Source organism: Prunus dulcis, chromosome 3 (genome assembly GCF_902201215.1).
Source record: "Prunus dulcis chromosome 3, ALMONDv2, whole genome shotgun sequence".
In the NCBI taxonomy this organism is placed as follows: domain Eukaryota; kingdom Viridiplantae; phylum Streptophyta; class Magnoliopsida; order Rosales; family Rosaceae; genus Prunus; species Prunus dulcis.
The window spans coordinates 16,968,104-16,986,107 of record NC_047652.1 but is presented as its reverse complement, the minus strand read 5'-3'; the positions used below and the strand labels follow the sequence as shown (position 1 = coordinate 16,986,107).

Sequence of the window (18,004 nt, the reverse complement as noted above, 5' to 3'; positions counted from 1 at the left end):
GGAAAAACAAAATTGGTTTCTTTTTGGCTTAATCAGCAACAATTCAGAGACTCAAAATCAGGAAGAACTCTAATGGAATAGTAGATCTTTATCTCCAACTATACCATGAGTTGGGGCTTCAGAATTCTTGAACTTTCCTCCACTTTTGTTTTTTGGCCAAACCTTGAGGAGGGTTCTGTTTTAGCCTATCTTTTTGCGTCTGTTGGCAAATCTTTTTCCTCGTTACGGTAAGTTCAAAGAAATTAAACAAAACCTTAAATTTCTTCAAATTTGGACAGTTTGTCAGGACTTACTGGACATACAGCCTAGGCTCAAAACAAACAGACAAAAGAAAAACAAGAAGCTAAAAACAAACACACTCAAAACAAGCCAATGACCACAAGACCAAGAAGGTAAAAAACAGAACACACACTTGAAAGGCCACAAACGTTCTCAACAAAAAGGCTCCATCGGACCACATATACTTCTTACTCAGCAAATAAGTAAGATAAAAGAGAAAGAAGATAGAAGTCGAATTGATGATTGCAATATGCAATTTCTTCTTCGTATGATCATCTTGTTGTTATGGCTCATAAGTCGAGCAGCATCATCATCATCAGATCAAATAGCAGCAATAGCAAAGCCTAACTGCAAAACGCATTGTGGAGATGTTACCATCCCATACCCTTTTGGGATTGGCCCTAGCAGCAATTGTTACTTGTACGATTGGTTTGAAATTGAGTGTGACTACACCACCATCCCACCCAGGCCTTTCTTGAGGCTTGCCAAGCTAGAGCTGCTCAATATTTCTATTGATGGCACGCTTTGGGTTAACAACCCTGTTACTTTCTTCTATGGAGGAAAAGGAATTCGCAAAGTAGCGCCAAATTTGACGGGAAGCCCTTTCGTGTACTCAGAGAGATACAATAGACTCACTGCAGTTAGTTGTGGATTCTTTTTGGTGGTAAGGTCAGATGAGAATGTTGTTGGTGGGTGCATGTCAACTTGTGATAAGAATTATCATTCTAGAGGCAATTATGGATGTATTGGTATTAACTGTTGCCAGACTACCCTGCCGGCATATCTCACTGCCATCACCATTGAGTTGCAGGCTGAATATGAAGAAGCTACTGGTGGAAATGACCACATGGGAATGGGAACAGGGACGCGAACGGGAATGGGAATGGATGACTACAACTACGCCTTCATGGTTGACCGCGACTGGTTCGAGATTAATTTTTCAAATTTTACATATGTGAAGGACAAGGGCAGCGTTCCTGTGGTCCTAGAATGGAGCTTAAGCTTAGACAGTATGAATAGTTCGTTAGCCAAACTATACGAAGGATTCATTGTAAACACATCGATAGTACACCTGTGGAATTTTCTATTAAGGGACCCCACACCCTATTGCAGAACATATGATGCCAATCATTTTATGAAATTCAATCATTACAATCATTCAGAGCTTAAATGTTTCTGTCCGCCCGGCTTTGAAGGAAGTCCGTATCTTCTCCAGCCTTGTCAAGGTACTAAACCTCTTCCATATCCAAAGCTTCAACTTAAATATTGCTTGCACAAATTTATTAGCTTTTTCAGATTGAATTTCCCAACCCTTTGGAGCCAGAAAAACTTCGGCGAGGCTCTTCTTGCCACGTGGTTGTGCAGAGTTGGTGATCAGTGGCTAATAAAAAAAGTGCATGTGTTCAAATTTAATGAACAATTTTTATCCTTTGAAGGCATGCAATTTTTTAACTGGACTGCTCCAATTCACATAGCAGATACATAAGCTCTGGTCCTTTGAAGCAGCATGCACCAAATAGTCAAATTCATTTCATAAGCTCTGGACTTGCAGACTTTTTTGGATGCTTTTTTACTATATATTTTTTAACTATATATCTTAAGAAAAGTGAAAATCGTATATATGATCCTTATCATAAGCAAAAAGGAAAAAGAAAGATGAACATATGATCCTTCCTTATCTTTCAATTATATATGAATGAGACTGAGTAAGCATCACCAGACTAATTTGTCTTTCTGCCATTTTCACATTTCAGATATAGATGAATGCAAGGGCTCTAATCCGTGTATGAGCGAGCTTTCTAATCCCACCGCATGGAAATTTGGTTACGGTACTACATGTGAGAATTGGGCTGGAGGTTATACATGCTACTCAAATAAAACAGGCTTTACATGCCAGTATTATAGTAGTATAACTGATGCTCTATGCTACTTCCCTCCCAAAACCAGATGGCCGCTTCGGATCAATCGGCCCTTTCCAATCGAAACCATTCTGTTTGGTACGTATGCTCTCCTATATATTCTCTCCATGGTTCATTTAAATTTTGCTATGTAAGTTTTTCAAAACAACTTTTTAAAGTAGATGTCAAAAGCAATTCTCTCTCGCAGAGCTAGTTCTATACAAAAGAGGCAAAAGTAATGCATGCATCATTAGTGTATGAGGAAATCATCACTATCATCTTGTCAATGCGTTAAACAAATATTGTTTACTTCATAATTAGAATTTGAACAAATAAAATGTACACTTTTCTTCAAGTTTTATATTTTTATGAAGTTTGTGCTTAAAGAACTATATGGGGCTTTGAAGAAAAAATTCCAATATATTACTTCATTGAGTTATATGCATGTATGCAGGTCCTGGCATGAGTCTTGGACTGTTGTTACTCCTTATATATGTATACAAATGCATAAAGAAAAGGAAAAAGATCAAACGCAGGGAAACGTTTTTCAAACGAAATGGTGGTTTATTGTTAGAGCAACAATTATCGTCAAATAAAGTTCATGTACAGAAAATCAAGTTGTTCAAATCCAAGGAGTTAGAGAGGTCCACTGATAACTTTAAAATTAACAGAATTCTTGGCCATGGAGGCCAAGGTACTGTTTACAAAGGCATGTTGGCAGATGGAAGAATCGTTGCTATAAAGAAGTCTAAAATAGTGGATGAAGGCAAACTTTCAGAATTCATTAATGAGGTTGTGGTCCTTTCACAAATTAACCACAGGAATGTGGTTAAAGTATTGGGATGTTGTTTGGAGACTGAAGTTCCTCTTTTGGTCTATGAATTCATACCCAACGGAACCCTTGCTGAGTATATCCAAGGGCAAGTTGAGGAGTTTCCACTTACATGGGAGATGCGGTTACGAATTGCCACAGAAATCGCAGGTGCTCTTTCCTACTTACATGGTGCAGCTTCCTTTCCCATTTTTCACAGAGACATCAAATCAACAAACATACTGTTGGATGAAAAATACAGAGCAAAAGTTGCTGATTTTGGAACTTCTCGATCAGTTTCCGTTGACCAAACTCACGTGACAACACTTGTTAATGGTACATTTGGTTACTTGGACCCGGAATACTTCCATTCAAATCGATTTACTGAGAAAAGTGATGTGTATAGCTTTGGAGTAGTCCTTGTTGAGCTCTTGACTGGACAAAAACCAGTTTGTGCAGTATTAAGGTCCCAAGAAGACGAATATAGAAGTCTTGCCACACATTTCATTATTTCGATGCAAGAAGATCGTCTATTTGACATTGTTGATCCTAGAATTTTGAAGGAGGGCTCTAAAAGAGGGATCAAAGTATTTGCTAGCCTTGCAGGAAGATGCCTAAACGCAAATGGGAGGAATCGTCCTACAATGAGAGAGGTCACAACCGAGTTGGAGGCCATCCAAAAGTCAGAAACAACTTATAATGGGGCTCAACCGAATTATGAAGGGGTGTAATTTGTTGAAGATGAATCACTTGAGCAGAAGAAGAATGTTGTTTTAAAACTCTACATGGTCAACATGGTCAGGTTCGGATGTTTTAAAACTTCTAATAAAATCATGAATGCGTTTAGTTGGTTAAAATTGAATCATTTGTGGATTAGCTTTTCCAAAACAACAGGGTCGGCTTCGGATGGTGGTCCAATTTCATCATTTCTTCAACAGATTGTTCTAGAAAGGACTGTTGAAAATGACGTATATATGATCACCTAAGGAGTGTAGCATGAACTTCCACAATCATCTTCAGGTGTTGGTGTCCAAAATATTTCTTGTATTGCTATTTTGGACTGTAATATTATGTACGTAATGTAAATATAAAAAAAGCTCACATAAATAAACAAGGGAAGCCAAAAACTGGTTTCATCTTGGGTTTATCAGCAAGAATTCAGAAGTAAACACGTGTAGACCAATTGAAGACTGAAAATTAGGAAGAACTCCAATCTTGCTTTATAATTCTTGGACTTTCCTCCTCTTTTTTTGTTTTTTGGCCAAACCTTGAGGAGGCATCATTTTGCACCGTACTAAAACCATTTTTATCCTAGTTACGGTTAGTTCAAAGAAACTAAAGAAACCTTAATTTCTTCAAATTTGGACTGTCTGTCGGGACTTATTGCAAATACAGAGCATGCTCAAAACAAAGCGACAAAAGAACAACAAGAAGCTAAAAACAAACACACTCAAAACAACCCGATGACCAGAACAACAAGAAACTAAAAAACAAAACACACACCAGGAGGCAGCAGACCTTCTCAACAAAAGGGCTCCATCGGAACCACATTTACTTCTTACTTAGCAGATAAGTAAGAGAAAAGAGGAGGAAGATAGAGTCTAATTGATGATTGCAATATGCAACCTCTCCTTCATATGATCATCTTGTTGTTATGGCGCATAAGTCAAGCAGCGGCATCATCATCAGATCAATTAGCACCAATAGCAAAGCCTAACTGCGAAACGCATTGCGGAGATGTTAGCATCCCATACCCTTTTGGGATTGGTCCTAGCAGCAATTGTTACTTGTACGATTGGTTTGAAATTGAGTGTGGCAACTCCACCAGTCCTCCCAAGCCTTTCTTGAGGCTTGCCAAGCTAGAGGTGCTCAATATTTCTATTTATGGCACGCTTTGGGTTAACAACCCTGTTACTTTCTTCTACGGAGGAAGAGGAATTCGCAAAGTACTGCAAAATTTGACGGGAAGTCCTTTCGTGTACTCATGGAGATACAATAGACTCACTGCAGTGAGTTGTGGCATCTTTTTGGCGGTAATGTTAGATGAGACTGTTGTTGGTGGGTGCATGTCAACTTGTGATACGGATCATTTTCGTAGAAAGAATTATGGATGTATTGGTATTAACAGTTGCCAGACTACCCTCCCTTCAAATCTCAGTGTCATCACCATTGAGTTGCAGCCAGAATCTGAAATGGGAACGCGAATGCAAACGCGAACAGGAACGAGAATGGATGACTACAACTATGCCTTCATTGTTGACCAAGAATGGTTTGAGAATAACTTAGACGTCAAGGACAAGGGCAGCGTTCCTGTGGTGCTAGAATGGAGCTTACGCTTAGACAATATGAATAGTTCGTCAGCCAAACTATATGAAGAATTGATTGTAAGCACACCAAAAAATAATTTACGCAATCCTCTCGTGTCATTTGGAGGATGGGACCCCATACCCTATTGCACAAAATATGACCCCAAAAATTTTATGCAATTTTTTGATAATCAATCAAGGCTTCACTGTTTTTGCCCGCCCGGCTTTGAAGGAAATCCATATCTTCTCCAACCTTGTCAAGGTAATTCATTGATTATAAACATGTTCCACTATATATCCAAAGTTTCAAATTAAACATGTTTGCACAAATTTATTAGCTTTTCTGAATCGAAGTTCCCCAACCCTTTGGAGCCAGAAAGATTTCAGTGTGACTTTTCATGCCGCGTGGTTGTGCAGCAGACGAGGCAAATTAAAAAAATGCTTGCCATTTTTTAAACTGGATTGTTCTGTCAATCTGCACTTCCAAGTGACTGGCACATGTGGATGTTTCTCTTTTGGAGTGGCATGCACCAAATACTGGATTCCATTTCGTTTCATCCTAGGACTTGCAGCTTATTCTGATGGTTTTTTTTTTTTCTATTATCTTTTTCACAAATTTTTTTTCTTACTATATTTCTTAAGAAAATTGAAAATGAATTACATGATCCTTATCAGTAGCAATATATATATATATATATATATATTATTTTTTTTCATTTATGAACGAGTAAGCATTAGCAGTCACCATCATGGCCGGCCAATATTTGTCTTTCTGTTGTTTTCATTTCAGATATAGATGAATGCAAAGGCCCTAATAATAATCGGTGTAAGATTGATGATCCTGCAACGAATTTTAGTGTCACAAATAGATGTAAGAATTATGTTGGAGGTCATAGTTGTTACTCAATTGAAACTGGTATTACATGTCAGTATTATGGTACGGCTGATGCTCTATGCTTCTTCCACACCAGATGGGGGCCTCTCTTCTTTCCAATCCAAATCATTCTTCCTGGTACGTATGCTTTCCATGGTTCATTAACTCTCTTGCTATTTAAGCTTTTAAAAACAATTTTTAAAAGTGAATGTCAAAACCAAATTCTCTCTTTCAGAGCTGGTTCTATAAAAATGAGGCAGAAGACCTCTAAGAATTTCAACAAAGAAAATGTAGCCAGATGATATAAGTTTATATTGCGCTTATTAAAGTCTTAGATTTTTATGAAGTTTGTGCTTAAAGCGCACTATTTTGGTTTCTAAGGTAAAAGTCCAATATATCACCTGATTGAGTTATATACGTATGCAGGTCTTGGCTTGATTCTTGGGCTTTTGCTCCTACTTATATATGTGTACAAAGGTATATACAAAAGGAAAAAGATTAAACGCAAGAAAATGTTTTTCAAACGAAATGGTGGTTTATTGTTGGAGCAACAATTATCATCAAATAAAGGTAATGTAGAGAAAATCAAGTTGTTCAAATCCAAGGAGTTAGAGAGGTCCACCCATAATTTTAAAATTAATAGAATTCTTGGTCATGGAGGCCAAGGTACTGTTTACAAAGGCATGTTGGCAGATGGAAGACTCGTTGCTGTAAAGAAGTCTAAAATAGTGGATGAAGGCAAACTTTCAGAATTCATTAATGAGGTTGTGATCCTTTCACAAATTAACCACAGGAATGTGGTTAAAATATTGGGATGTTGTTTGGAGACTGAAGTTCCTATTTTGGTTTATGAATTCATACCGAACGGAACCCTTGCTGAGTATATCCAAGGGCAAGTTGAGGAGGTTCCACTTACATGGGAGATGCGGTTACGAATTGCCACAGAAATTGCAGGAGCTCTTTCCTACTTACATGGTGCAGCTTCCTTTCCCATTTTCCACAGGGACATCAAATCAACAAACATACTTTTGGATGAAAAATACAGAGCAAAAGTTGCTGATTTTGGAACTTCACGATCAGTTTCCATTGACCAAACTCACCTGACAACACTTATTAATGGTACATTTGGTTACTTGGACCCGGAATACTTCCATTCAAATCGATTTACAGATAAGAGTGATGTGTATAGCTTCGGAGTAGTCCTTGTTGAGCTCTTAACTGGACGAAAACCCGTTTGTGCAGTAACAGGTTCAGAAGAAGACGAATATAGAAGTCTTGCCACACATTTCATTATTTCGATGCAAGAAGATTGTCTATTTGATATTGTTGAGGCTCGAATTTTGAAGGAGGGCTCTAAAACAGGGATCAATGAGTTTGCTAACCTTGCAGGAAGATGCCTAAATGTGAATGGGAGGAATCGTCCTACAATGAGAGAGGTCACTACCGAGTTGGAGGCCATCCAAAAGTCAGAAACAGCTTATAATGGTGCTCAACCGAACTATGAAGGGGTGTAATTTGTTGAAAATGAATCACTTGAGCAGCAGAAGAAAGTTGTTTCAATTCAACACCGTCAGGTTCGGATATGTTGATAGTATGGAAACTTGAGTTGAATTGGAGAATGGAAACTTTGCATTAGTGCTTAAAAGATATCTCGAGTTGGATACTCACATTCTATCTTCATCATTACTTGAACTTCCACAATTCTATATCTTCAGCTCTTGTTTAACAAAATGTTTCTTTTATTGCATATTTCATTCTATATACAAGTCCATGTTCTTTTGGCATACAATCTTCTTTAAAATGCATGTTGCTAGCAAAAAATGCTACTAGCTTTGAAGTTATGAAGCTCACACAAATAAACAAGAAGCCAAAATTTGGTTTCGTTTGGCTAAATTAGCATAGGACCGTTGGCTTCCTATATTTTGATTTAAATAACATGTTTGAAAAGAAGAAGATTCGTGTATGGAAAATATGTACTTTAAACGTACATTTGAATCCCCTATTATAGGTCGAGTTTGGCAGCTACAATTTAAATTTTGCACATAATTTCCACACAAACTACTGTCAGAGAAGATAAGTGATTTAATTGGTATATTCATGGAAAATCGGAATTTAATTCATGCCAATATATACCAAATTAAATGCATAGAATAACTCAAACAATATAAGATAAGTTTTAGAAAAATCAGAATATGGTTGAGTTTAAAACTTGATTCTATCTTTTTAAGGCAAAATTGCCCCGTTAAAATATCAACCCCAGCCCATTAACACTTTATCAGCCCATTGATAAACAACCCAGCTCAGCCCATTTTGAGGAGCAATCTCTACAATATTCTAGAAGCGCTAGAAGTTTAAAAACAAAGTGATAATGTCGGTTACCACTAGAAATATCTAGAATAAATATGAGATATACGTAGATCAAGTTAGGAGAAAACAGAAGTAGTGGCCGAAGTATAAAAGCCCAAGTCGGTGTATGTTTATTGCTCTCCTATTGCATGTGTATTGCTTGTATTTTGCCTTTTTATTGCTTTTCTATTATATAGTTGGGAATATGGAGTTTTTATATTGCCTTTTTATTGTGGTCGTATTGCCTCCCTATTGAATGTCTATTGTTGTCGTATCACATTTGTTTTTGAAGTCTGTCTTGGAAATAAAACTATAGTTGGGAGCAGGGGCGGAGCCACAGTAAGGCCTACCATGGCCCTGGCCCCCCCATTTAATTATTAATCTCTTGTAATATATTATAAAATATATGATATACCAATACAACGACTGCAATTAGATTAGTGATGGCTGTAACACCCCGACTCCAAATTTCTCCCTTATTTAAATTATTTAAGTGAAATTACAAATTTACCCTTGGGGTAGGGGTATTTTGGTTATTTTCTTACTCGAAAGGAGTTTGGGGCAGTGACTAGTATTTTTGGATAGTTCGTACTGAGATGAGTTTCTAAACACGTGGTGGGCTAGAATCGGAGTTATAACGAGAGAGTTATGGTCAAAAGAAACCCAGTGGCACAATCATAATTATTTCGAAATGAGATTTTTATAAAAATCAAATTTCTCTCTCTCTCTCTCTCTCTCTCTCTCTCTCTCTCTCTCTCTCTCTCTCTCTTTTCCCCCTTCTCCCTGCGCGTAGAAACAGCCCCTCTCTCTCTCTCTTTTCCCCCTTCTCCCTGCGCGTAGAAACAGCCCCTCGTGTTACTGTTCACCGCGGTGGTTTTTGGGCCACCACCGTCGCATTTGGCCACCGCTTGGGGTGGCACCGGTCCCAAAAGAACCGGGCAACCTCCCTCTTCCCATCCCGACCAATCTCAGCCGCTGGAACCACATGTGATCGCAGGAAAATGCAAAAATCCGACCAGTTTTATCTCGATGGGGCGTGGGCACTATAGAAAAAGTTACACTTTATCTCGATGAGATCCTTAGGTTGTCACGAGTGCGTCGGATTTCGTAGATCTCAATTCGGACGTCATTTGACTATCAAACGGATATTGCCTATTGCGCGTTATCCGAGTTCGATAGGTTAGGACAGTTGGATTGTCTCAAATTTAATATATGTTAATCTAGGTATTTCTAATATCGTGTAGGAATTCACGGATCGGGAATCGGAGCCTCGGATGTTCAGATTAAATAATTTAAAGTTTATGTTTTATAATAACCGTCAGATCGTGCGATCGTGAGCGATCCGACCGTCCGATCTGGACCAAACTTGCAGGACGAGTATCCTATACCTTGTAGAACCCATAGGAACTTTCGGATCAGAATTTGGAGGTCGTGGGCCCCATAGGCCCGTTTGACCAGGGTTAGGGAAGTCTGACCCTTGGTTGACCGTAAGTCTTCCGGAGTAGTCTCACCTTCCCAAGGGGATTATCGGGTGCTAGACTATTGTTGAGGTTTACACAATATTAGAATTAAATTATATAGTTATATATGTTTGTAAAGGTTTAAAAAGAGTCTAGAATGTCAGTTTGAAGTGTTATACGCACTACCTTAGGTACCTCCTTGGATTTTGGTTACACTTCAAGTGTCACCCTGTGAAAGTTAGGTCCCGTGTGGCATAGGTTATCCGGCGTGCGGACAGGCCCCATATGTGGCGTTGGTTGTACCGGCGTATGAGGAGATCTGTGATATGATGTTGAGGTTGCACGTGGCGTTGGTTATCCTGCGTGTCGACAGACCCCATATGTGGCGTTGGTTGTACCAGCGTATGAGGAGATATTATGATATGATGTTCAAGTCTCGCGTGGCGTAGGTTATCCGGCGTTGAGACAGACCCCATACGTGGTGTTGGTTGTAGCGGCGTATAGGGAGATATGTGATATTATGGTGAGGTTGCACGTGGCGTAGGTCATCTGGCGTGTCGACAGACCCCATACGTGGTGTTGGTTGTACTGGCGTATGAGGAGATATTATGATATGATGTTCAGGTCTCGCGTGGCATAGGTTATCCGGCGTTGAGACAGACCTCATACGTGTCGTTGGTTGTACCGGCATATGGGGAGATATGTGATAACATGGTGAGGTCGCACGTGGCGTAGGTTATCCGGCGTGTTAACAGACCCCATATGTGGCGTTGTAGCACCGGCGTATGGGGAGATAATGTGAAATACAGAGAAATGAATAAAGGTTTTACCTATGTGTGGAATTGGCTTTTATGAAAGAACTATATGTGGCTTGATCCCTCAGTAAGGGTACGTAGGTAGCCTAAGGTTATTAGGTGAAGCCGCGGTAATAGATGTAATTGTGTTAGGAGGTTAAAACCTCGTATGTTGGCTGTTGAGAAAATTAAATGTAGTGGATTGCTTTGATATTCTTAAGTGTGATTGAATTTATTGTTTGCCTTGTTTAAGGTAGGAATTGATTTGATAGCGTGCTTAGTGGTTAAAACCTCGTATGTGAATTGCATGAAATTATATTGTGCATGCTGCCCGTTGGGAATATTAAATTGTGTTGTATGCAGGTTGTAATTTTGGGAAATGTCCAAATTACAGGGAACACTCTGCCGAAATTTCGGCAGAAAGTCTCAGTCTTTAGTGAGTGGGCCTGGCATCGGGGTGATATCGGGAATTCCACAGGATTCGCCTCAGGTTTTGGGAAATTCGGGGCGGGTCATTTCAATGGCCCTCCCAGTTGAAGATGAAAAACCTAGTATAAGTGATTTTGAAATTTTGGCCCCTCCATACTAAGAATCCTAGCTCTGCCACTAGTTGGGAGTACGGAGTTTGTTTGTTGCCCTTTTTTTTTTTCAAGTCTGTCTTGAAAAGTTTTTACTAGGTTTCAAACAAATAAATGCTTCCATTTCAAACAAATATTTAAAGATCATCAATGCCAATCCACCCGTTTCAAAAACAAATATCATAAATTAGGTTTGCAAACCCGTTGGTGGTGCTTGCGGTCTAATGGTGTTGATGAGGAATATGGGTATTTGGACCTAGGAAAAGAACATGGAGAATTGGGAATTAAGGCTGGGAATCAGAGAGAGAGAGAGAGAGAGAGAGAGAGAGAGAGAGAGAGAGAGAGAGAGAGAGAGAGAAATTTCACATGACCAAAAAAAGTGATAAAAAGGTGATGCGGGGTGAAAAGGAGCTTTTATAGAGAATATTTTTGAATTAATTTCAAAAGGAGGGCATTGTTTGAATAAAACATTGGAACTTTAGGCAAAGCCGTCTATTCCCAATTGCCTAGAGCATGCCACACAAGTCGGTGAACTCTCCTATAAATAGGCATGAACCTTCCATTATGAAAGGAAGTGAAGAAGACAAGAATCAATAAGTAGTCTTCAAAGAGTGGCCTTCTGAGGGTGTAGCCTTGTGAGTGTTTTGTGAGAAAGAGTACTTGTAAGAGTCGGTCTTATTTTTTAAGAGTTGTCTTGTTGTAATATACAATTCTATCTTAGAGTTATGTACTCTAATTTCTTGAACATGCCCCTCACAAGTGTTTTAAGATTCTAATGACAAATGTCTCCCAGAATACGATGACCTCCTTATTGTGGTAATAATAACACTCTGTTAATGTATGCATTTTGGGTTTTTCTTTTGGCTTCCCTTGACAACTTTGTAATAGGATTTCTATTGTTATTTATCAAGCTCAAGTTTAGATTGAGAATAGCTTCTCTAGGTGTTCTTAACTAACAACTTTCATATGGAGGTTCATGCAAATTGACAAAGGTAAATTGTGCATTGCATAACATTGCATTAAACTGTTTTCATAAAATGATGACTAGTCATCTGTTTCTTGGATGACTAGTCATCTTTGCTCGCCAGCTTGATAACCAATTTTTTTGTCTTATTCCTTTTTCTCTCTCTCTGCTGCCACATGGGATTCTGACCTAGGGAACTTTTGTGTGTAAATACCAAAGAATTCTTCCTTGGGCAGCCGTCACTTTTGGGGGAGAAGTTTTGGAAAGTTTCATAGCAAGCTTTTGCTTCTTCTTCCTCAAGAGTAACCTTCATATTTTTCATCTTTGAGTTTTCCAAATTGTTTCTTTTTGAAAACTGCATTTGAAATATGAAAACTTCATCTTGCTAGATCAAACACTCTATCATATTCATCTAGGTCAGATTCAAGATTGATTTCTTCAAGAGTATGGTTTCTTGAAGAAATTGGTCATTTTCTCCATGAATCCAAATTTCATTTTTGTATGAGTTAGAGCTTGCAAGCTAGTGCCATGGGATGAAAGAGCTGGAGAAGGAGCTGCCATTGCCATGAAGAACTGAGCTTCAAGCTTTGCTAAGTTGGAGAAGAAGATTGCACAAAGGAGGTATAGCTCATCTTCCTAAATAGACCTAGGAATTTCTTGAGCTTGCTAGTGTTCTTTGTAAGAATCTTTTTTGCTTAGTGGATTGCCTGGTCGGTTGATGACCCCCAGTTTTTTCCCAATGGTGGGTTTCTAGGTGAACAATTTCTGGTTTCCATCTCTGTAAATTTTCTGGGTTTGTGTTCTTGATAGTTGACTAGTCATCTGAATCTGTGCGGTTGACTAGTCATCTTTTTCTGTTGTTTGGTGTTTGCTTGATTATATTGTCTTCACACACTTTCACCATAGTTGTTGCTAGCACAGGGGATGCCTAGATTGATGGGTCCTTCTGAGTGCCTAGGTTGTCACTAGTAATTCTCTAGGCCTGCAGGTATATCTTGGTATGCTCTGTGTATGTTATTGTTTGGTATAATTCATATCTAACAGTTGACTAGTCATAAGAGTATTTGGTCAAGGTCTAGAGTGTGTGAAGGTTGTTGCGTAGAGTTCGTTTGTATTAATCTATTTAGAAGTTATGCTTCGAAGAGAACAACTAGAGTGAGACTATATGTGACCAAAACTTCCACAAAGCTCCCCATGCCTTCATTATTTTTCAATGTCATTTTACACTGGGAAAAGGTATGCAGTTAAGTGGGTTATTTTATAGGGAGTTCACTATTATACTCAATATAAGAGTCCAAATTATTTTAAAAAACCTATATGAAATGGACTTTAGAAACACACCCAAAGCCTATTTACAATATAACAAAAAGACTTTTAACTTTTTTTAAATTGCAAAATTGCCATTGATTTCTTAAAACAAACCTAACCCCAAAACTTCATAAAAAGCCCAAAACACTCGATAGGGCATCAAAGTAATTTAATAATCAAAATTAAATTCAATAAGGCCAGCTATTATTTTTTGAGTTTGTTTATAGAAATTAAATAGTGTAGGGTTTATCTATAATATTAATGCTAAGAATGGATATACGACTAAATATCTCTATTTTATATGGGGTTCATATTTGGCACAAGATCACGATAAGGTCACACTTCTAGCTAGCTATAAATCTAAAGAAAGAGAAGGAAACCTTATAATATCTCCAAAATTTCCCTTGCAAACTCTTTACTAGCTAGCTATACTCTTTTCAGCTTATAAGCTTCACATTAGTGATCAACAGATTGATTCAGAGATGAGAAATAATTTTTGAAAATTATGTTTAGAATCTAAAAAGTCAGAGATATCTGCTGCTAATTGAGAATAAGAAAACTTTTATATATTAATGGGTAAGAGTTAAGTTAATATAAAAAGTCAGAGATGGCAGCTGGTAGTTGAGAATAAGAAAAGTTTTATATATTAATGTAGTAGGTGGATGCTGTGTTTTTGTTTTCAACTATAAAAGAAATGTATGAGCTGCTGTGGTAAGGCAGATCGCACACACAGACCCTACAATAAGAGCAATGACAATACTGTTAGATCAACACATGATTTTCATTCTTCTCTTTTGCCTCTGGCACATAAGTATTGCACAAGCAGCATCAAGAGCAGAAACCCCGCCCATAGCAATGCCTAATTGCACAACGCTATGCGGAGGTGTGAGCATCCCTTACCCTTTTGGCATTGGACCAAGCACCAATTGTTTCTTAAACGAGTGGTTTCAAATAGACTGCAACAAGTCTACTCGGCACAAGCCGTTCTTGCGGCGTGCCCAACTGGAGGTGCTCAGCATTTCTATCAATGGCACGCTTCGCGTTAACAGCCCCGTCACTTTTCTGTGCAACACCAAGAAGGGAAATTCAAGTCACCAACTGCTGGCAAATTTGACGGGAAGCTTCTTTGTGTTCTCTCAGAGGCACAACATATTCACTGCAGTGAGTTGCGGCTTCCTTGCCGTTGTGACAAGCTCAAATGACGATGATATGGTTGCTGTTACCGATAAAATCATCGGTGGCTGCAGGTCCATTTGTGATAGCTTTCAAAAGGGTAGGTCAAACTATGACGGCTGCGATGGTATTAACTGTTGCCAAACTACAATTCCACCAAACCTCACTTCCGTCACCGCTCACATTCTATATGCAAACGCATCGGCTATAGATTGTACGAACTACCCTCCAACAGACTATCTATGAGAAAAATATTAACTATGCGTTCCTGGTTGACAGGGAATGGTTTGACAACACTTCATCAAGAGCCGTCCAGGCGATGGAGAAGGTCCCTGTGGTGCTAGAATGGGCCTTACAGTATGATAATAATGTAACCGATCTACTGTTCACTGGCTTCATTCATGGTGAAAGAAATCATTCCAGGCGGCATTATCCAACACCTTATTGTGAGGTCGATGAAACTTCCACTTATTCTTTTTCACCACAGCATATGGCCGCATCGTTCTACTGTCACTGCCCGGAAGGCTTCGAAGGAAATCCCTATCTTCGACAATCTTGCGATGGTAAGATTTTCAAATCAATTCTAACTCATTTTTCCATCTCCTCGCCACGTGGGCTAACCCCAGGACACATAACACGGGAGTCGTTGCTTGCTTTTTATAAATGAATGAGGTTCAAAATTATCTGGATATAAACAAATGAAATGTTGGGGTTTAAAAAATTGAGATAAGATTTGGTGTATGCTAATTTTAACTCAATGTAAAAGTTAAATCACTATGGCCTTGAAAAAAGATAGTCATACATCTAACAATTATGCAAGAATTTCAAGCATGATTTTTCATCATCATTTCCTTTTCTTAATTTTTTTGACTCTGTATTTCAGACATTGATGAATGCTCGTACAACCCTACTATATGCTTGGCCGGAAGCAAGTGTGTGAACGACTATGGGGAGTACCATTGCTCCGTGAATAAAATGCGTACTCTCAAGTGGGCCCTTAAAGGTATGGCCAATAATATTCTACGTACTGTAACTTTAAAATGAAAGAGTCTGTGAACAATTATTGTATGAGGATAAAAGAAAGTTCAACAAGAGCCACAAACTTATTAAATGAGCTTTTGGACACCAAATGAAGTGACAGTGGTTCATTTGTTTTTACTTTGAGCCCACTTTGGTCCTAATTTATTTATAGCATTAACATGTAAGAAATTGCCATATCAGTTGGTGTGTCTCAATGTTGATGTTTCATGAATTGTCCAGGTCTTGGCTCGGGTCTTGGACTAATATTGCTACTTATTGGTCTATGGCTGGGATACAGACTCATAAAGAAAAGGAATGACATTAAAAAAAGGAAGAAGTTTTTCAAACGAAATGGCGGTTTGTTGTTAGAACAACAATTATCGTCTGGTGGAAGTTAACGTTGAGAGAATCAAGTTGTTCAAATCCACAGAGTTAGAGAAATCTACTGACAATTTTAATGTCAATAGAATTCTAGGTCAAGGAGGACAAGGTACTGTTTACAAAGGAATGTTGACGGATGGTAGGATCGTTGCTGTAAAAAAGTCTAAAGTAGTTGATGAAGGCCAACTTTCAGAGTTCATCAATGAAGTTGTGATTCTTTCACAAATCAACCACAGGAATGTGGTTAAAATACTGGGTTGCTGCTTAGAGACTGAAGTTCCTCTTTTGGTTTATGAATTCATACCCAATTAATGGAACTCTTTATCAGTATATCCAAGGACAGATTGAAGAGTTTCAACTTACATGGCAAATGCGCTTACGCATTGCCTTAGAAATTTCAGGTGCTCTTTCGTACTTACACTCTGCAGCTTCCTTTCCCATATATCACAGAGACATTAAGTCTACCAACATACTCTTGGACGAAAAGTACAGAGCAAAAGTTGCTGACTTTGGAACTTCGAGATCAATTGTCATAGGTCAAACTCACCTGACCACAGTTATACATGGAACATTTGGTTATTTGGACCCGGAATACTTTCGGTCAAGCCAATTTACTGAGAAAAGTGATGTCTATAGCTTCGGAGTGGTCCTTGTTGAGCTCTTGACTGGAGAAAAACACATTTCTTTAGTAACAAGCTCAGCGAAAGAAAAAGAATACAGAAGTCTTGCTGCATATTTCATTACATCGATGGAGGAAGATCGTCTGTTAGACATTGTTGATGCTCTGGTTTTGAAGGAGGGCTCTGAAATAGAGATCAGGGTAGTTGCTAACCTTGCAAGAAGATGTTTGAATTTGAATGGAAGGAATCGACCTACAATGAGAGAGGTCACAGCGGAGTTGGAGGCACTTCAAATGGCAGAAAAATCCTCTAATACTCAACAAAATTATGAAGGTCTGGAATTTGTCGAACATAAATCTATTGAGAAATGGGGTGCTGTTTCAAGCTCAACAGGAACAGGATGGTCAGCTTGGGATCGTGATGGTGATGATCCAACTTCGTTATTACTTAAACTTCCACAATTATCTGTGAAAACATGGTGAACAAACTATTGTTGTAATGTGTGTTTCAATTAATGTTGTAGGCAATCACATCGTATTTAGCATCCACAATTAATGTATGCTACTGTAAGTTTCCAACCCCACAGAAATAAACAAAAAGGAAAACTCAAAATTCGATTTCTTTTGGCTTAATGAGTGACATAAGTGGCATAATTACCATCAACTCAACTGCATTTTCTTTTGTGAGTGACATAAGTCAAGTAGCTCGTCAACAGCATTATCCTTTCATTTAATCATTTTTATTTCGTGGGTAGATAGAAAGAGAAAGAGACACTTCAATTCTCTACTACCAGTCAAGCATGGCGTCTCTATATATGCAGTTTCCACACACATTACAACCCTTGTCACGGTAAACAAACCTCTAAAATCTCTCAAAAAATTTCAAACACATGCACAAATTAATTAACAATTTGTCATCTGTTCCACACTTTTGTTTACCATGCGCCAAATTATTGCATTTTAGTCAGCTTTGTTGGTTTGTATTTCGTGATAATCTTTCACCATGATTTTCATTTGCTTTCTTGTCTCTACAATGCAGACATTGATGAATGCACGGATCAAAACAGCTGTGGGCCAGGGGCCCCCCATTGTATGAACTATTTGGGGACGTATGCATGCTACGGACAGAGAGTGGGTGGAAAGACAAAGATCGAACTGATTCTTATAGGTATGTTTCAGTGTTGTACTAAAAC

At 38.5% G+C, this 18,004-nt stretch overlaps 2 protein-coding genes and 1 pseudogene across 3 annotated transcripts; all 3 read left to right on the top strand.

Annotated features, from left to right (window-relative positions):
* Positions 1-529: 529 nt before the first annotated feature.
* Positions 530-3,719, top strand: LOC117621883 (wall-associated receptor kinase-like 1). Its single transcript, XM_034352419.1, has 4 exons — positions 530-1,274; positions 1,323-1,505; positions 2,034-2,108; positions 2,632-3,719. Exons 1-4 carry the CDS (start codon positions 530-532, stop codon positions 3,717-3,719), a joined length of 2,091 nt encoding a protein of 696 aa, XP_034208310.1.
* Positions 3,720-4,607: 888 nt separating this feature from the next.
* Positions 4,608-8,448, top strand: LOC117621882 (wall-associated receptor kinase-like 2). Its single transcript, XM_034352418.1, has 3 exons — positions 4,608-5,372; positions 6,225-6,306; positions 6,595-8,448. The coding sequence occupies exons 1-3, from the start codon at positions 4,608-4,610 to the stop codon at positions 7,680-7,682; spliced, it is 1,935 nt and encodes a 644-aa protein (XP_034208309.1). The 3' UTR covers positions 7,683-8,448.
* A 5,920-nt stretch (positions 8,449-14,368) lies between these two features.
* On the top strand, positions 14,369-17,294 carry LOC117621881 (annotated as a pseudogene). The gene is made up of 4 exons (XR_004584938.1): positions 14,369-15,005; positions 15,100-15,354; positions 15,675-15,794; positions 16,052-17,294. The product of XR_004584938.1 is annotated as a wall-associated receptor kinase-like 1 (transcript).
* Positions 17,295-18,004: the final 710 nt, after the last annotated feature.